This window comes from Vulpes vulpes, chromosome 3, assembly GCF_048418805.1.
Source record: "Vulpes vulpes isolate BD-2025 chromosome 3, VulVul3, whole genome shotgun sequence".
NCBI classification, from domain to species: Eukaryota; Metazoa; Chordata; class Mammalia; order Carnivora; family Canidae; genus Vulpes; species Vulpes vulpes.
This window is the reverse complement of record NC_132782.1, coordinates 67,590,224-67,611,286: the sequence shown is the minus strand read 5'-3', so window position 1 is coordinate 67,611,286 and position 21,063 is coordinate 67,590,224. Positions and strand designations below refer to the sequence as shown.

Genomic DNA, 21,063 nt, shown 5'->3' with positions numbered 1-21,063 from the left:
TCTTTGATGCCCAGGACTGAGCCCTGGATTCATGTCCTGCCCTGCCCTGCTCCTTCCCCAGGATTCTCCCTCCCTGTAAATAGCAACTCCATTTTCCCAATTGCTCAGGCCCTCTTTCAGACAAACTCTTCCCCTTACTGTTCCTTTCAGGGTCACGAAGTCCTCTATTAGTTATTCATGCACTCATTCATTCATTCATTCATGCATTCACTTCTTAGTCATTTTTCTCCCTATTCCAAAAAACAGGAGGCAGTTTTCCCAAAGGAAAACAAACAAAACAAGACTGGAGATCAACTCATTAAAAAAGAAATGAGAAGTGAAAAGCGTTATTATCCCAATGAAAAAATAAGAGCTGCTTAACTTTGCAGATACTGACTTAACTGCCCCTCTCCCATGTCATAGAACCTTCTGTTTAGAAATCCACCCCTTGTCTTTATCCTTTAGTATAAGTGGGTTCCAGGAGAGAAGTACACCCGGTGAGGGTCCCAGCAGAGACGCACAGGTACTTACTTTGGTAATACCAGAATCTGTACAATAAAGATGCAGAAGAATATGAGACAGGCGCAGGTGACGTAGTACTTAAACGCTGGCAGTGCAGTGGCTCGGTACTAAAGGGACAAGAAGGGAACCATGAGTGCTGTTCCCTAAGACAGGGGCTGAAACCATCAGCCAGTGGCCAACCTGTACATGCATCACATTCATAAGTCCTAGATGTGGCCAAAAAAACCAAAAACTAAAAAACAAACAAAAAACCCCCAAGCTAAGGACAATGGCTATTCATCACTGGCAATGAGTACTTCCTCCCTCCAAATAGGCCATGAAAGAGTTTCTTCCCCAAACCAGGATTTTTGAGTTTAACTGTTCAGAAACCCATTTCACAGCAACTGGATCACGCCAGCAAGGAGAGAGTGGCTGACCAGAGGGACGAGTGAGTAAAGTGACAGCAGGACTGTGAGCCTCGCAGGGTCCTGGTCCCCTTGTGGATCTCATGGCCACAGCTGTGTGGGGAAAGCAAATGACTATCCATATATTTTACTTTTGAAGAGTATTTTGGAGATGCAATTTCCTCACCTTATTTATTTAATTTAGTCCTGTTTGTTATTATTCATCTCAATGCTACTTCGAGGTATCAAGGAAGTTTGTAAGACAGAGCAGGCCAGTGGGCTTAGTTCTAGGTCTACGATCATTCCATGTGCTCGCCTGGACCTGGCCGATGGACTCTTTCCCTGCAACGAGCAGGTTCACGCAGCTTTTCATAACATCCAGGGCAATACACAGACCAGGGTAGCTGTCACCAGGGGCTGTCCATGCTTGAATCACACAGAAACAAAAGCAGCCAGCCAGCACTGCCCTCACAATGATGGCAATGACCTCTGTCCCTTATGTGACAGGCACTCTAAATGCTTTACATGAACGAACTCATTTAACCCGTACCACAACTGCCTGAGGAATAGTTCAAACTATTATCATCCCTACTTTTGGATGAAGGAACTTCATATCAGAATGATGGATTCACATTCTTAGGAAAACATGGCACATAGGAAAACCTGGGATTTCACCTAGGAGGACTGGCTCCCAAACCCAGACTCCCAAACCAGAAGCTATACTGCCTCCCCAGAGGACGTTTTATCAAAAAACTAAAGGAAGTAACAATTTTTGTGCCCACGCTCTTGAAACCTCCTGACAGTACTGACAGGTGGTATTAGCCATATCTGTGTAGATATGTACAATTTGGCTGCCCAAATTGTAGGAAGTTATAGTACACATTTCTTGGGTTGAGCCTGCAGGGTTTTAGTGTAAGATGACTGACCTTTGTGGGGGGTTACTGATGTTTCTCTTGTGCTATGTCTTGCTGCCTTCTACCCCTCCTGCTGGCCTAAAGAGCAGGCTGGGGATAGGTGGACAGAAAGTGAGCTTAAATCCCAAAGCTATCTAAAATTTGCCTCAAAGTTGGCCTCCACAAATATGTACACCAGGGGAATATCAGCAAAAGCTGCATTTTCCAAGAACGATGGCCTTCTGTTTACCTGAGTATTTTTTGTGTGTGTGAATTTTGTGACTTGATACCCAGGAGAATTTACATGCTGGTGAAGAAGCTATATTCACATATTTGCAGAAATGGGATTACATTCTATTCATTCAACTGCATTCTTATCTTTTACCTTCTTTTGGGCTTTCTGTTGAGATATGAATTGGAATTTCTTCACGGTATTAATAAAGGAATTGGACTTCTATCAAGCAGGAACATTTAACATTAAAAAAGTAAGTAACTATCAGTATTTATAATTTTAAAGTTATTCAAGGATAAAATGGTCAGTAATGATGATAAATTATAGGAAACATCATTTTGGTAAATGGTCTGTAGTCGAAATGTTGAGTTATAAGCAGGGAATTGATCTCATTGAACACTAACACAAAATAAAGTTTGGTTAGCAACTATTAAATCCAGCCCTGATGGATTTTGGATATTCTCTTCAATATTCATAAAACAATGAACTGAATTTCCTCAACAGAATTTTAATACCAGTGCTGTGACTTTTGCCATTAATAAAAATAGCTTTTGTTTAAATAAGTCTGTAATTATATAGTTGGATGATAAAAATTATCTCTAACTTGTTCCTTTCTCTAGATCAACACAAAAGGCAAATACAATAAAACTGACCTCTAAGAGTCGTCGTTTTTTTTGGGCAATAATTACTTAAATCATTTTAGCAAATCAATGGTAAGTTGGGCATGTAAAGCCCAAATATTGCTTATTTATTTGAGCCTATCATAGCTCTTACTTTAGGGGGGGGGGGGTCACAATGAGAAAGTATTTAGATAACAAATATTTAAATGTTTGGAAGTTCTTTTCTTCCTAAAGATTTTATTTATTTATTCATGAGAGACACACAGAGAGAGGCAGAGACAGGCAGAGGGAGAAGCAGGCTCCCCTGTGAGAAGCCTGATGTGGGACTTGATCCCAGGACCCCAGGATCACAACCTGAGCCAAAGGCAGACACTCAATCACTGAGCCACCCAGGTATCCCAAAAGTTTGGGGTTTCTAATTCTCCCAAACAGATGTTGAATGTATATCTCATATTTTTGTTAAAAAAAATAAAATGAAAAAAAAATAAAAAAAAAATAAAATGATTTGTGTAAGGAAACTGCAACTTTATCAGGAAGGATTTTGTTTTCTTTTAAAGACTTTTCTAAGAAAATATGCCATTGAGAAAGCCAGTTACAAGCTCCTGTCCCTTCCCTGTGGCCCAGGATCTCAAACCTGTTGCAGTTTCTTTCCCTACCAGGAGGGCTGAGCAGGGTGACTGGCCAGAGAGAAACTCAGTCATGAGACACACAGTAGAAGAATAAGTGCATGGAAGCATCACAGGACAAGCTGCAAATAGGTCTGATACAGTCAGAGGCAGTGTCAGTGCTGCTTGCTCAAAACAAGAGCACAACTTCATGAAGCGTTTCTTTTTTTTTTTAAATTCCCATTTCAGAAAAAAAGATCAGGGAAAAAATGTAGCTTACTTCTTTTTCTAGTATTTTATTGTAGAACAGGAGTGAGATTCTCTGAATGTCTTCAGACTTGAGCCACTGCCTGGAAATAAAAAAAAAAGACAGATATCATAAAACCACACTTCAAACCAATGATCTGAAACTTAAAAAAAAAAAATAACATGCATTCTTCTTTCTTTCTTGTAAATCATCCAAAATTGAAGATTTAAAAAATAATACCAAAAAATGGGATATGGAACCTAGGACTAATGGGATGTGCAAATATAATACTCCTATTCACACACGGCCCTCCTTGGAAAATTACTATTATAAACCAGTTGTCATACCAAATTGAAACTCACATTACCCAAATTAAATAAATAGGGAGATAAATCATCAAAAGGATTCATATTCACCAATAAATTTATTCCCTGATGTTTTACTGAAATCACATGGTAGTTTCATCCTCTGAAAAATCTGGTTCATAGAGAAGCACTGCTTTTCTTAGCCTATAGCAAGTAATACATCAGAGCATCAAAACCATTTAGAGTATCCTTCAAATTCTGTGAGAGAAGATCCTGCTTCTTTCACTTACAGAAAATATTTTTATTGTCATGTTTTGCATTTCTATAAAGTAAAATATTTTGCTTGAATGCAGTTTTCAAAAAATGGGTAAAAATGCTAATACAATAAACAATTGGTTCAGAACACTAATGTAGTACATTGAATGCAAACATCAATGCACACAGGTGATATACACAGATTCCCTTAGATGTTGAAAAATAGATAAAAACTATATAAAGTATGCATTCTCACACACTGACTTTCAAAAATCAGTTTTGAGAAGGCAGTGGAAGTAAAGAGCTTAAGGACAAAACTCTTCTCTAGAATGTTGTATACACTGGCAAGTGGAAAAGAGACACCCCGTGAAAGACCCAGCCAACCAGGCACGTGATACATGGTATGGTCACACACCTGGTAATAAAATAAATGCACATTTGATGACAGAAAGCTGAGTGAAACAGAAAGATACACTCTCACATTTACAAGCACAGCAATACAAGGAAACACGGAAGTCTGTGTATAGAGAAAAAAAAAATCTAGAAATAAATACCAGCAAAATATATTACTGACTGGTTTAGGTCATTATGCTTAAGAATCTACATACTTTTATAATAAAAAATAACCTGATTTATAAATGTCTATGCATTATATATGTCTCTATATAATGTGTATATATGCATATATCTGTAAGTGTATACAACTATATAGTGACATCTATTACTATACCTGCATATTAATATACAGGGAGAGAGAGTACATATATATATTAGGGCATTAGACATAAAATCATGTTTTATGTATATTTCTAAAAAACTGTTATAGCTGTTCAGTTATCAATTCACATGAATCTTTTCTTTCTTTCTTTCTTTCTTTGCACCTCTTTTATTCACATTCCAAAAGAAGCCCTACTGGGACGTTAGTTCCTTTATCAGATCATAAGGTTTTTCTTTTTTATCAATTATCTTTTTAAATATTTTATTTAAATTCAATTTGCCAACATATAGTATAACATCCAGTGCTTATCCCCTCACATGCCCTCCTTAATGCCCATCACCCCATTACCCCATTCCCCCACCACCTCCCCTTCTAGAGTTAGAAGTCTCTCATGGTTTGTCTTCCTCTCTAATTTTTCTCCACTCAGTTCCCCTCCTTTCTCTTATAATCCCTTTCACTATTTCTTATATTCCCCTTATGAGTCAAACCATATGATGACTGTTCTTCTCTGACTGACTTATTTCATTCAGCAAAATACCCTCCAGTTCCATCCATGTTGAAGCAAATGGTGGGTATGCATCCTTTCTGATGGCTGAGTATTATTCCATTGTATATATAGACCACATTTTCTTTATTCATCTATCAAAGGATATCGTGGCTCCTTCCAAAGTTTGGCTATTTTTAAAAATTATTTATTTATTTCACATGAATTTATTAATGGGGTACTTTTCCAAACCACTGGTCAGATGTCTATGGATTTCGACTCCCTGAGGTTTATTTGGGAGATAGAGATTCGGGGATCAGGGAAAGAAGGTCAAGTCAACTATTACACTTTACCTTGTAACTGGCAAGTGCAGCCACCAACTGATATTGGATCAGAGTCTCTAAATGCATACTGATGCTTCTCATCAGGGCTAATGACAAGTTCACCCAGGAGACCACCACACTGCGGGAGGGACATCTCCAGGTCCACCTGGAGAGCTCTGTACCCAGGACTTTACATCCCATGTGCGCCATGATGAGCTGGACCATCCCCCCAAATCTGCACCACAGATGGTGCACTTTCAACTGAGGTACGGAAGTCACTAATGTATTCTAGAATGAATGCCATTTAAAGTAAGAACTGTATGTTGGCTAATTGAATTTAAATTAAAAAAAAAAAGAAAAGAAAAAATAAAGAAAATTCAACCCCTGGGGGGAAAAAAGTAAGAACTATAAAAATACTTTTTAGTTTAAGTATTTGGTTTAAGGTTATAAGCTTTAGGTATCAGGGACATAAACTTTTGTTAGTATTTATTACTGTACAAAGTGCAGAAATATGGTATTGTCCTATTTGATGAGACTGGCAAGTGGAAAATAAAATCTGAGATACATTTTAACCATATTCACTTCAGAACTGTGTACTTATTATGAATATCAAACTATGAATAATGTATGCAGGTAACTTATTCAAAACAGTTTTTTTTTCATTATTGAGAAAGAAAATTCTAATTTCAAAATGCCCCTGGGTCATCTAAGCTTGGAAGTAAACTAAGAGTGAAATTTATCAGGTAGGAAGTAAAAGCATTTCCACCTCAATCAGCAGGGCCCCTGTGGGCCTCAATCACCTGCCTGTGTCCTGCAGGTGGACAGGTAGACAGGAAGTTCTTGAGACCAGGTCTCACTTCTCATGTCCCTAGTACTTAATACTGAGTTTCCTCAGCCACGAGCATGGGGTTTTTCCGACGTTTCCCTCACAAGGAAGAAGGGTATATTCTTCCCACAGGCTTTGTTGTCTGTAGGTTCTTGGAGATGGAGCAGTTCCCTTCACTGATTTGCAGGAAACGCCAATGTTTATAAACGTGATTTGGGTATTTGGAATAGGAAAGATTAGTGCGGGCTGATAAGGTCAAATATTATTTTTGGGAATTGGAATAGAGAGGCAAAGGAGGGAACAGAATGGAAAGGAGAGGGAAGGAAGGGAGGGAGAACGTGTGTGTTACATACAGTGTCCTGACATCCTTCCTGACCCAGGTGGCAGTGGGATGAAGAAAATGAACCTCACCCCTGTGCTATACAGTGAGTGACTCTCCAGTAATTTACACCAAGTTTTTTGTGTGCTAGGCCCAGTCAAACAAAGAAAATGCTAAATAAGATCCTGACTTGAGTGAGGGGAATGAGTACACTCATATCCTTACCCAGAATTATTCTGGAATGGAAGGATGTAGGTTCTTACAGCCAAGAGGGCACTAAAATAGAAGGAAGACCACTTTCCTACTGTTACAACCTGAGGATCTTCAACCATTCGTAGGTTGAAGGTCCAGCCCCCAATGTGGCTCTATGTGGAGATGGGGCCTCTATGGAGATAATTAGAGTTAAATGAGGTCGTAATGGTGGGAAGGAATGAATGACAGCTCACTCAGTTGCTTTCTCACTCACTCTGCCCAGCCTCAAGCAGAGGCCCTGTGAACACAACAGGAAGGCAACCTTCCACCAGTCAAGGAAAGAACTCTCACCAGAATCCAACCAAGACCAGGGTCCTTGGACCTACAGTCTCCAGAACTGTGCCAAGTAAAGGTCTGTGGTTGTAGGCCCTGGTCGTGGTCTTCAGGTATGGTGGCCCTGCTGACCTAACTCACCTGTGTGGGCATATTGAACCTGTAGCTTTGGTGGCTTTGATGATGCACTAAGACCCCGGGGCATTTGGGAAAGAGGGTCAAGAAAAGCAAGGCCTAAGGAAATGCTGCTGGACAGAGGCTCTCACCATGTGGAAGACCAGCCCTTCCTGAGCCCTGTGGTCTGAGACCCTCTGGTCCTGCTGTCCTGAATTTGTGCATTTGCACTGCCCAGCATACACATTGAAACTTGGAGCACACCATCTTCATTAACTCACCAGGTCCTTTTTTCAGTGTGAAGGCCAATATTTTTCCCTCTTAGAACTGTCACATTACCTCTTTCTAGTTGCTTTTTCTTAAAAACAAACAAACAAAAAACCAAAAGGCAAATGTAGGAGAACTTGACATGGCAGTCTGATTTGAAGATAATCACCTAGCACATCTCTTTTATTGAAATTAGTCTTGGGACATCTCAGTGGCTCAGGGTTTGAATGTCTGCCTTCAGCTCAGGGTATAGTCCTGGAGTCCTGGGATCAAGTCCCACCTTAGGCTCCCCTCGGGGAGCCTGCTTCTCCCTCTGACTACATCTCTGCTTCTCTCTTTGTGTCCCTCATGAATAAATAAATAAAATCTTTAAAAAAAGAAATTAGTCTTACAGGAAAGCCTTACTCCTCTGCCCCTGGGGAGGGGATGGTCTGGGCACCTTAGACTATGAGGCCTCCCTGTTCCCACAGTGAGGCTCCTGAGAGAAGTTTCTGGAAGGTCACCTCAGCACAGAAAGTATCAATCATGCTTTTTTCCTCTCTTGCCTATCAGGACTCAGTCAGAATCTCGGGCACCTGCTCTGAGCACCTGTGTGCTGGTTTCTCTCCTCTCCTTCAGGGCTTTAAGAGGTGACACCATGCCTTGTGTCTTGGATGTCTGATGCCAAGCACGCGCTGCCGCTGCTGAGCTCTTCACTAAATGCTTGCTAAGGGACTAAATGAACTTGCGGACACAAAAATCTGCATATAAATCACTGTTTCCTGTCCATTGCAGGAAAAAAAGGAATAATGCATCAAGCCAGGAGTCCCCATTGACTCCTCCAGGGGAAATGCAAAGATCAGAAGGACATCAAAGGGAGGAACAAGAGGAGGTAATGAGTTGAGCCTAACAGAAGGGGAGGGAAGCTAGTTAAGAAATAAATGCAAAGTGGCTTCCATTTCAACATTTTCCCTTTGGGCTTCTGAGTTCAGTATGACATCTTTCCCTATTTCATTTCTAAAATGTGTTGGGAAAATTATAACATAAGTGGTTACACCAACATTAAACATTACCTTATGTGGAGGCCGAGAAAATTAAGGCCATTCCACCTTAAGTTCAGCGTTAGCACAAGTACAGCCACCTCAGCCCTTGTGAATAAGAGCTGAACTTGACCTTACTTCAGTTAAGCCCCATATTAGAATGAGAACAAAGCTCAGAATGCCCTCGGCAGGAAATCCCATATCAGAAAGACAACAGAGCTCAGAGAATCCCATATCAGACCTTAAGAAACTCCCCCACCCATTCCCCCCATATTGAAATGGGAAAAAAAAAATTCCTCCACCCCTTCTGAAAATCCCCTAGACCAGCCCATAAAAAACCCAGCTGTAACCCACTTCAGGGTTCAAGCTCCTGCTCTGCTGTGTGGAGTATACTTGGACCCAAGCTCGAGCTTGTAAATAAAGCCTCATGTACTTGCATCGGTGTAGGCTCCTTGGTGGTTTCTCAGATTTGCAATCTTGGGCACAACACTTAGAATAAAACTCCATTAAAACATGAAGGTGTTCCCTCAAAACGCATTTGAGTATGAAATGATACAACACAGACACTCCAAAAGCCACCTGAACAAAAATAAGGCCAGACCAGTGATTATGCTTTCTAACGATTCCTTCAGTCGGAATACTCTAAAAGGTGGACACGAAGGTCATTTTAGAAGGTAGTGCTCCTGCGGAACCTGGGTGGCTCAGTGGTTGATCATCTTCCTTTGGCTCAGGGGGTGATCCTGGGGTCCTGGGATCCAGTCCCACATCGGGCTCCCCACGGGGAGGCTGCTTCTCCCTCCCTCTGCCTGTGTCTCTGCCTCTCTCTCTCTCTGTCTCTCATGAATAAATAAATAAAATCTTAAAAAAAAAAAGAAGAAGAAGGTAGAGGTCCTGCAAGAAGGCATGCTGAGGTTGATTTTATTAACGGGTTTTCTATTATTACCATTACTACTGAAATTGTTAAGCTTTGTCAGGGACGAGGTGTTCCCTTTCTTCTGATGCTGTGTTATTTTGGTGGGTCACAGAGAAGTAGGTGTGATTTCCTCTGGCTGAATGAATCTATCTGTCCACCTATATTACATGCAATCAGACCCTTCCCTAGATTTGGGCTGCCAATAGATTCTAGGTAATGTAGTTTCTCCATTTGTGATGTGCTGAGGTTTCAGCAGAGTTGAGGTTGACTTTTATACTGCTTTTAGTACCAAGCAAAGCAGAACATTTGTCCTGGCACTGATGGGGTGTCCTGAGGGCCCCATGGCAGGTGGAAGGCACGCAAAGGCACCTCTAGACAAGAATTAATTCAACATGCCAGCATATGTGAATTGCAATTCTAGCCCAGCTAAGTTACTTCATTGTGTATATATGTGATCACACTCACACACACACACACACACACATACACACCCCACATACGCACATACATATGCACTCATATGATTCTTTCTTAAGTCATGTAAATATTCTAAAACTAATCCTTATATGGAACAATCTAGAGAAGGCACACATTTTTCAAAGCTGTGCAACATAGTTTTGAAAGCAGAGAGTTCTGGTGAAAATCATTCATACTTTTTTCAAGAGTCAACTTTCATGATAAAAATCAAATAGGTTTGCAAGGATGGAAACTTTTTCATTAAGGCTTTTCATTTGGACCTACTGATGTGTTTGGTACAATTTAAACGAATAAACATTCACTGAGTGTCTAATGGGCAGAGGCACCATACTGTCATCAATCTTCTGCCCTCCAGAATTCAGCCATGACACATGCACCTAAGGAAAATTCCAAAGCCAACGAATGTAGTCATTATGTCCAGGCTGTGTGAGCTACCACTTTAAAAAATTTTTCCCATTGCATCTCCTGGACCATTTAAAAATCAACAGCAATTCATAGCCTGAACAGACATTCACAGACTTCAGATTTCATCGACTGAATGATATTTTGTCCTCCAAAGAATTTTTCTTCGTCCTACTGCTGCCATGAATTCAGATTCTAATTCTCAAAGCCTCTCTTCGACAAATTAGAACATGGGTAGGTCCACGTTCCCTGGTTGTGCAAGGGAATAAATGCATTTTGAATAGAGAGTGTCACACAACACAACTCAAAATTTCCCATATAGCATTCCTATTGATCTTTAAAAAATATTACTTATTGAACACGTTTTGCTTGCTATGATTTTTCTATGTTTATGTCATGCTATTTTCCAGTAATCTACTTGGAGAGTATTTTTTTAGGCAGGAATGAAACATTTTCTAATTACCGAAGGAGATTACTAAGGACAATTGAGATGAAATGAGCGAATGGCCTCTAAAAGCATGGCTTTGTCATGGCAAGTGTTATATAGTTTATGGTGAAATTCTTGGAAAATATGACACAATTTTCAAATCATAGGATTTGAAATAAAAAATGCATGGTAATTTAAGATTATAAAGTACTCACTTTTGTGCATTAATTCCATCAATTGCTTGAATCATCCTTTCATTTAATTCTTCTTCAAATCTTTTCTTTTGGGACTTGGTTCTGTATGAAAAGGAAATATTATGACAGAGAATAGACTAAGCCAAATATGAAGTTCATTTTTCTATAATACTAAAATTTCTGTTTAATCCTGCCGTTGGATAAAAAAAATAAAAATAAAAATAAATAAGGAAGGAAACCAGAGTGTCTGAACAGTCTTTTCTCTATTAACATCTAGCCACTCTGTGGATTGAGCAAAGTGACTAGAGTTTTTGGTGCAGTAAAATATTGCCTTAGAGTTTAGTCACTGAGAGTTAAATGATACAGGCGTGAAAAAAGCGACACTGGAGATAAGTACCTGGTGTTTGCGATAAAAGAACTTTCTGTCCTAAGAGATGCATTAGCCCTTGACTTGTTGCGTTCATAAATTTTATTTTATGATGGAGCACACTGCCTTTGGAAATTCCCCTGCAAAAATTTGTTTGGTGGAAAAAAAAGATCAAAACAGTTATTCCTTGTTCATGCTTCCCTTGGTCAGTTTTCAAGAATTTGCAGGACTACAGTCTTCTTTGAGGCATATCAAAGCTTAATTGTATGCATTTAAAGCTTCCTCAGCTTTAATTTGAAAGCCCTATTCACAGGAAACCCCACATATATTTGCAGACACTCACTTGATCTTAGAAGAAAATAATCTTCAACCATAATAAAAGACGCCTTGTAAATAAATTAGGCCAAAAGAACGAGTTCCCCAAGGTTACTGTGACCATTCGTGTGAGCATGATATAAAGGAGAAAACCAAAATAGTCCCTATTTTTAAAAATTATACATCTCCTACAGAGAGTAAAAGCCCAGGCGAGCCTCACCAGATTGGCCCCACCCAGCCTGCACCTGCCTCTCAGTAGAGCCTCTGCAAGTCACCTGGTCCAATGTGGAGGGAGCACATGGCTTCTCTGTGCTCCAGTGAATTCAACTACTAATCGGACAGGCCTTCTACTCTGGGATAACAGTAACTTTTCTGATTTCAGACCTGCCTATAGCTGTTGAAGAAGGCAAATTCATTTTTATCCTTCTTTTTTTAAAAAAGCAAGTTAATTTAGCAGTCATCTAGGATGGTTCATTCTCATTTATAGGCGAGGCGCTACCTTCATTTTTTGGTATCAGCCCTCTGCCTACACTTGAGTTTGCGGACTTTCTTTTTCACGAAGTCTCATCACATCTAAGAACAGTGTAGGTCCCTGGTGGCTCACAGGGAACATAATCCTTCATTGTTATGCCCAGCGGCTAACAATAGCCTTGCCTCCCTGAATCTGTTTTAGGATTCGTTTACATAATGCCTGTACAGCACTCAACGCTGTAAAGGTGCACACGACATAGTCAATATGTGCGTATTATTAACATCCTCTGTGTTTACTGATTACCTGGATAACAATTCCTTTTTTTTTTTTTAAGATTTTATTCATTTATACATGAGAGACACAGACAGAGGCAGAGACACAGGCAGAGGGAGAAGCAGGCTCCCTACAGAGAGTCTGATGTGGGACTTGGATCCCAGGACCCTAGTATCATGACCTGAGTCGAAGGCAGATGCTCAACCACTGAGCCACCCAGGTGTCCCTAGATAACAATTCTTAAAACACAGTTTTCTTGTGTCTGTAATTTTGTGATTTCTGCTCTGATAGGATCCCTTGGGGCAGATAATCTACCACTAGGGGTTCTTAATTTGCCAGCTAGGGCTTTGTTCCGTGGACTTCAGGCGTTTCTGGAAGTCCAGTCTGTGTTCCTGCTGCTGGGCCACCCTGCTGTCTAATTTCCTCTCAAGTTTTCTCCTGACCTCTTTCCCCGACCTGTCCCACTCCCATGCCTGGTCTACGGTATCTAAAGACGAGGGGAGGAGGTCATGCGTTATCTCAGATAATGTTCAATACCAGGTAATGCTGGCTCAATGGCTAGGCTGCAGGCTCAGGGAGGTTTTATAACACAGGCATTCAGGAAGCCAGGACGTGTGAGGACAGCCCTGGTGAGACTGATTTGAAAGTGGTGCTCTCCCCATGAGGCCCTGGGACCACCAACGATCCAAACATCGCAGAAAGTAGAATCGATATGGAAGAGACTCCCAGCAAAGCCAGCAGGACAGGAGAGTAGTTAGGAGCTGAGAGTTTGAGGTCACAAGGCCAGGGCACAAATCTGGGCCTCACGCTGGCCAGCCATGTGGCTCTGGCCATTCGCCTAACCTCTTGTGCCTCTGTGTCCTCCCATCTAAAAAGGCAATGGCATAGTGTCTATGTTGGAGTAGGGATGAAGTTAGATTTTCCGTATGCCTAGTTCAGATCCAAATGATGCCTATTGTCAGTGTCTTGCACCCAGCACTTGTCCCGGAAGCTGCTGCCCACATCATATGGGCACATCCACAAGGTGATCTTGCTCTACTTTCAATGAATAGACCCTTGAAGCAGAATCTCAGGGAGGATGAGAGAGGTATCAGAAGAAATACTGAATATAAAGTGAAAAGATGTCTATGAAATTTCCGTGGACAGTCACTTGCAGATGTGCTGCATCTTATTGGCTTGATGAGTCACACCTTCTCAAGGCATCTTACGGGAACCATTATGTTCTTAAATTGATACTAAGCTCTCTTTAATACAGCATGTGCCACTTAGATAATGTTTCAAAAGCCTAAGAACCCAATATCCTTACAACACCGGACTCTGAGTATTATATCTCAATATTAAAATTTCAAATGTCACCTAAAATACAAATTCGAGCTCGTTACAACAAATGGAGTTACACAGAAGATTCTGGAATGAGGTGTGCTACTTGCAAGGATGTGGCAGGTGACAATCTAATTGTGTTTAATTACACTTGGATACAACGCATTTTCTACAGAATAAACTCACTTCCCTGTGGGAAAAGAAAGGCTGACTTAAGTTCTGGGCTTATTAATTTTCCTAACGACTTCAATAAGAAATACTTAACTGCCTAACCAATGCCTTTTGAGCCTCAAAGCTAGAGAAGCATGAAAAAGGTTTACTGCCTGTCATTCTGTGGTCGATGGTGACAGGGGACTGTGGACAGCGTCTGAAGCTTTTATCTTATTTTGAGCAGTTGGCAGGCCTTCTTTTCACTATAGAAAGGCCAGACTTATCTGGCTTTTATCTCTAGGATTCAACACATACACAGTATGTAATTTTAAGCAACGTACCCGTTTTAAGAAAATTCACAATTTTTTTAAACTACATATTAATGTTAAGAAGAGTCGTTTTTAGGAAAAACAATTTAAAGTTCAAATGTGTTTGCCAGGTGTTGTTTTCCTTTTCTCTCTTTTAAACCTGATAATATGACACTAATAATTATATTTTTAGAAGCTGAAAACAATCTAATTGGGCTTTTCACAGGCAGCTGCTCTTTTTAGAAGAAATGACCTTCCAAAGTTGTTACTCTAATTGATGATAATCACTTTCAGAAATAAATTCTAAAGAAACCCAAGCCTTTAAAAATCAGAAAGTACAACAAATACCATACCTTAAGGTACGATTTTGGAAATTATGCTGACCCATTGGCACATCCTATTTAAAAAAACAAAAACAAAAAAGGTTATTAGTTTCTAACCACAAACTTTAAAGGACAATATTGCAATGATAATCATGCATAACATTATTTTTTTCTTTTATCATGGAAAGCATCATTTAGGTAACAATTACCCCATGGAGAAGAGGAGCTTAATTATAAATGTGAAAAAGGTGAAAATCTCAGTTTATACTTAAAATGTTGGTGTCATCTATAAAGTCTGGATGTTGGAAATATCAGGATTGTTGTCTGGAGCTTTAAAATTGACATCCTGATATTTGCAGATATGACTTCAGATAAGGGCCTTGCAGGTAACTCTTAGGTACTGTAGACAGTTTACAATCCTATGAAAAGGTAGTCTGGCTTCACATACTAAAAAATGCTTTTAAACACAAATATCAGGACACCTGGGTGGCTCAGTGGTTGAGCATCTGCCTTCAGCCCAGGGCATGATCCTGGAGTCCCAGGATCGAGTCCTGCATTGGGCTCCCTGTGTGGAACCTGCTTCTCCCTCTGCCTGTGTCTTTGCCTCTCTCTGTGTCTCTCATGAATAAGTAAATAAAATTTATATTTTTTTAATTTAAAAAATAAAAATAAACACAAATATCCCCACTGAATCTGTAGCCAGGCATTATCCCTGAACTGGGCTGTTAAGAAACTGGCGCCCTCAATTAAGTATGTAAAATCACAACTCATTGATCAAAAAGAGGAAACCAACATATGAGTGCTGGTAGTTTCTGTAAAGGAACTTAGAGAGAGACACTGGTCGGGGTTCGTCAGTGGGGGACATGCTGCCAAATGTTCAACAGATTTTAAAAAAACCCAGAAGATCCACTTTTATACATCTGTGGCAGAAATTAAAGTTGAAACAAAGCTTCTCTAAGTGGCTCCAAAGAAACTTTGCAGCTTTATCTCCAGCATTAGATTAGGAAATGTATTTAGCTTAGGGAAAAGGAAGGCTATTTTTTAAAAAATAACTAGACTCCAAGTCTTATTTCATAAAGTATATGTGCTGCTGAAGCAGGCACATATTACATAAAGTAAAATAATGCATTATTCACCAGCTCTATCAACGCTGAATCAAGAGTCAGTGGAGTTCTGCATAGGGGATTAAGGAAAAGAAATCACTTTTGGCAATGACACCGTTTGACCTTGGAATGTATTAATAAAAATGATGCTGGGGTGTTTCTCAGAGTGAGTAAGGGACACAGCCAACAGTTGTATGAGCTTCCTGTACTAAACAAAGCCTTGGATTTTCTTAAGACATTCTAGACTGTTGCTAAGGCAAACCCTCGGCTCTGCACCTGAAACTGTGAGACCAGCTGATTAAGAAAGTTGAGTTTGTTCAAGAGATCTTCCAATTTTTATACACAACTCCCTGAAGCCAGAAGCACTAGACAGTTCTGATTCTCTCCTGAGGGAGGCATCGTCACTAACACATGCCCACAGATTAAAGTCAGAATGAAATCTCTCCCGGGGCCCCATGCTCAGGCAACAGGGGAGGCAGTCCTTCTTAAGTTTTGGGACAATAAAGACTGATAAGACTCAATATTTTTTAAGTAGTCTCCACACCCAGCATGGAGCCCAACGTGGAGCTTGAACTCAAGATTGACCCTGACATCAACAGTCAAAGACTTAACTGACTGAACCAACCAAGTGCCCCAAAGACTGATAGGAAACAACAACCACAATGACATCAATAATGCACCTGGAAACAGTATCTGAAACCACGAAAGAAACAACATATAAGATCACATTCTCATATTTATAGACAATTTTTCTTTCTTGAAAGCCAATCAACCAAACACTGGTGCATAATAAATCTCAGCTAGACATAGAGTTATCAGCCATGGGCTCTAGTAACAAATGCAGTGTTGAAGCAAAATCATCCAAATTATTTTCATTTTTTGTACAAGTGATAGAAACATTGACTTTCACTGACAATGGAGACTCCCATCCTAGGATGCTTCCCTCAAACGGCCCCAAATGCTGGGAGGCCCCAGAAGCCTCAGGTCTGCCTCCTTGGATCTCCTCTTGATGATTTCATCTGGTTCCATGGCTTTGAATATCACCTAAAACTGGAAAACTCTTCTTCCAATCTCAGCTCAGAGTTCTCCCGAGTTCCAGGCTTACACATCCAACTGGGGGCAGAACCGCATGGAGGTGTCTAAATGGCATAGTGTCTGGAAGATGCCCATCAGCAGTGTTCACTTTTCCATCTTGCATCACCTGTTTCCACCCAAGAATCTGTCATTTCAGCTATTCATCATTCTTCCAGCTGTGCAGCCAAAGAAGTGTGGTATGGATGATCTTTGATCCTCCTTTTTGAGCGTAGTTGTCTATTGCCAAGTCTTATTTGCCCTAAGTTCACATGAGCCCCTGGGTTTGCTCCTCACTCATTTTTCTACTATAATCTGAGCATAACAGGGTATCAATCTCCTCTGGAGCTGTGCACTCTTGCTCCATCATTCCAGAGCATTAATCATGCCATGGCCTTTCCTCAATTCTGATCCTCTGATGACTTCTTGTTATATGTAGAGTGGATTGCACTATTAGCTCAGCGCATCTCATCCCTTGATAAACTCCGAGTCCTTACTGCTGATGACACTGCAGCCATGCCAGCCTCCTCTCTGTCACCCCCACTGAAGACATCGACTCATTTCCATGTTGGGGCCAGTGAGTGTATTCGCTGCTACCTCCTCCCCACCGTCCTGCTCTCCTCTCTGAGACCCCCAGCTGGCCCACCCCACCCAAAGCAGCCACTCCCTCCCCAGGGACACCTCCATGTTGTCTTCGTCATCAACCTCAGCAGCCCTGGAAATGAGCCTGTTTGTTTACTCATTTGCTGCTTATGGTCTCTCTCTTCCCAAGATGCAGCACACTGCTCTCGCACCTCTGCTGGCAGGCTGACTCCCTGGTGGACCAAAGGATACGGTCTCCGGACAGCTCACATTTGCTTTTTCATTGGGAAAAAAACACCAGGGAAGTTGAGAGGAGAGACATAATGAAGCCCAAACAAGAATGTGGATCAGGGAGGCGGGGGGCTTGGGTGTTGTCACTGTGGGCGGTGGGGAGGCCGGAGGCACAGCAAGATTGAAGACTTGGCTTTCCCCCGACAAGCTGACGGGCCTCTTCTCATCAGCCGATGGGGGCTACATAACATTCCACTGTCTTTTTCACCTCAACTGCATCCCTGGTACAATTAACACCATTATACATGAAATTTTACTCAGAGATCGTTTTAAAACTCTAACAATGCTACTGGGATTATTCTAAGTGCTTCGCTGTAGTTACTTTTCTAGTCCCCTGTGGGTCTTTGCTATTTTCTATCTGCATTTCAGCCATCTTAGTGAAAGTGTCCCTGTCGTAAGGAGCTTTGGCACTTGATGAGCTGTTGGGAGCTGGAGGGATGTCAGCAGGGAGCTCCAACAATAGCAGAACGTTCACTGCCCTGGACACGGCTTGAACACTACCAAGATGAGAAGATAGTCTAGATGCTGCGATTTAACCTGCAAGGGCATCACGCCTTCATCTGTTCTTTGGTTAAGATGCCCAGTCTTTCTGCTTTATGAGAGCAAACAAACAAAATGCCACGACAAAAAAAAAAAGTTCAACTGCTGCTAATAACTAAATGAAGTAACAGGTAAATAAAATGGTCCTGGGTTATAGAGTTTTACTGCAGAATTGCCTTGGTTCAAACCCTTAGCAAAGTGAGCCCAGCCCTCACTCACACCCCGGGAGCTGTTGGTAAGGGGCCTCCCGGAGGAGAAGGGGTAAGCCCGCTTCATCACAGACCAAAGTTACTTTGGCAGAAGCAGCCCAAGCCCTCTGTGTTAGGGGCCGGCGTTCTGAGCACGGGGAGAGCGTACCGTTGTGCTGATCTTGCCATTCTCTGTGGTCATGCTGTCTCGATGATGCAGGTGTGCAAAGGGCTTGGCCGCTCCCCAGGACTCCAGGTACCGGGTCATGCGCACAGAAGCCCTCATCTTGGCTCCATCGAGGGTGTGGCGAGGTCTGAAGAGGTGAGGACTCCTTCGTTCTCCCTGGGGGTGAGAAGCAGAGCATGACACCTGGCCTAGCCAAGGGGTCAACCTCCTCCTTCCCGCTCCCTCGCCCCCACTGTAAGATTCCTCCCATGTCACCCCTCACTCTCCACGGCTTCTGACCTCCCTCCTTCAGGGCAACTGGTTTCCAGTGTTACAAGCTCTTTGAACTGGGTGATTTCTGTCCAGACAGCAAAAGATACTAGAAATTTTCACTTAGGAAAAAATAATCATGATTTTAGCAGGCATTTTTACAAAGTAAATTCTTAAACAAGATAGGCTGCTGTGATTCAACTTTTTCTTGGTGATTGTGGTTTCCTAAAGTGACAGTTGTTAGAGATTGGGATGGTTTTCTGATGCTAAATGATTTTATGAATCTGTGTCCAGGTGTTCTCTGACTAAACAAAATGTTCTTAAAGATTATTTATTTATTTATTCATGAGAGACACAGAGAGAGGCAGAGACACAGGCAGAGGGAGAAGCAGGAGCAGGCTCCCTCTGGGGAGCCCCATGTGGGACTCAATCCCAGGACTCCGGGATCACGACCTGAGCCAATGGCAGATGCTCAACCACTGAGCCACCAGGTGCCCCCTGAGCATGTCTTTATGCAATTTTCCAACTGCCAGGGTGGGCACATGGGGAGACTTCCAGAAGCATCGTGGTCTAACACTTACAACCCCTCATACTGGCAGTGACCTTATCACAGAAGCAAGCAATTCATTTCAACTGTTTCTTTAATAAGTATTTGAATTTATTATTACAAAACGTGGTCCATAATCAAACTGCCATGTGCACTTAAAATAATTTGAGGCAAAGACTAGCAAAGCATTAAATTGATTCTTGACTAAAAATGCTTATCTGTATCACTAACTTGCCCCTTTCCATCTCAATCACAGAAGTCGCAGGTTAATTATAGGCTCCTTACAGTACTGACCTTGGGGTTGATTACAAAGTAGGTCTTCACCAGGTGCTGCTTTAAATACGGGTCTCTGATGTCACCGTCTCCCTCCTCCACTTTATAAGCGCCGTTTAAGTGTTCCAGGGTGACAGAAGAAATGTGAACACGTCTGAAATTCCATTTTAAAACCACAATCAAGACAGGTAAGGAAAAACATGAGGATTTTTCTATTTATTTATGATTTCAGAAATAATTTCCTCTCCCCCAAATGAAGGAAAGGCTCTATGTTCTTCGTAAAATGGACTGTAACACAGATTTATATTTTATTACACAGGACTTTAGAAAGATGCTCACAGAGGTCACAAGATACAGACATTTAGAGCTTCTCTCCAGGGTGGGCATGGTGAATTACAGCAAATAAAACTGGATCATATGGAAGTTTTGTGTATCAGCATATTTTTTGAAACACATGCCAATGGCATTTTATGGGATCTGCCGATCCGTATGAAAGTATGGATTTTCTCTCTCAGTGTTTGCTTCCACACTTCTGCAAATTATAGCACTTGCATCAAAATTGTCTCCTCTGAAATACGCTCCTCTAAGTGGAGGCAAATGTTACAGTTCACTCATTTCAATAGTACTGGCTCCAGAGGTCACCAGGAGCAGAGAAATGCCACATCTGCCCAGCGTTATAAAACATCTTTCACTTAGGTCACTATGCATACATTTGCAAATAAATAAAAAGTAATTCAGGTTCTGATATCCACTATCTTTGACCTCAGGGTGGGGTGGTGGAATTGAGCCTTGAAGAGTTTGTGTTTATCTAATTAATGTAAGAGGCCAGTGGGCAGGAATCACATGACACCAAGAGGCAAGAGAAACCACCAGACAACTCTGCAGTCAGTTACTAATCTGCTCCCCTGTCCTCTCTAACCATGTCCACAGCTTGAAGACAGAAATCCAGACTGTCCTTACCCAGGGACCCCTCCAGCCTCCATGTGATTGGCCAGGGTCACGTCGTGTGACCACACGTCGTACTGCCACTTCTGCAGGCCGATCACCCCGCAAAGGACGTTCCCGGAATGCACTCCCACGCGCATGTTAATATCCACGCCAGTCGCATCCCTCACCTTCCTGCAGAGAAGGAAAGTACCATCACCATCCGGAACACCCTCTTATTCCTTTGACTCTTGGCCAGTTTTCAGGACACTGTTCTGTTCAGAATTGCTCAGGCTGTGGGAAACATAGCCATGACTTCCTCCTGTGGCACAAGATTGCTGCTTTGGGCCAAGGGAAAGGCCTTTACTTTTTGGTTGTCCCCAGGCTCCACTCCCCTGGCTACGACAGCCACATGAGAGGCCAGGCTGCAGGTGCTGATGCAGCCTTTCAGCTGTAGCTTTGACTTTTTCAACAAATACAAGTATCAGGCACCTGTCACATGCTGACACCTGCTCCAAATTTTCACACTAG

General features: G+C 41.6%; 1 protein-coding gene across 1 annotated transcript in view; it reads right to left on the bottom strand.

The window, feature by feature from the left end:
* Nucleotides 1–21,063, bottom strand: part of ADCY2 (adenylate cyclase 2) — a 386,829-nt gene that overhangs the window by 84,927 nt on the left and 280,839 nt on the right. The window contains exons 8-14 of the mRNA XM_026017679.2: nucleotides 20,569–20,727; nucleotides 19,630–19,762; nucleotides 18,522–18,695; nucleotides 14,608–14,651; nucleotides 11,071–11,151; nucleotides 3,515–3,584; nucleotides 511–608 (exon numbers count right to left, since the gene is read on the bottom strand). Coding sequence (XP_025873464.2) covers nucleotides 511–608; nucleotides 3,515–3,584; nucleotides 11,071–11,151; nucleotides 14,608–14,651; nucleotides 18,522–18,695; nucleotides 19,630–19,762; nucleotides 20,569–20,727 — 759 coding nt within the window. The remainder of the gene's footprint in view (nucleotides 1–510; nucleotides 609–3,514; nucleotides 3,585–11,070; nucleotides 11,152–14,607; nucleotides 14,652–18,521; nucleotides 18,696–19,629; nucleotides 19,763–20,568; nucleotides 20,728–21,063) is intronic.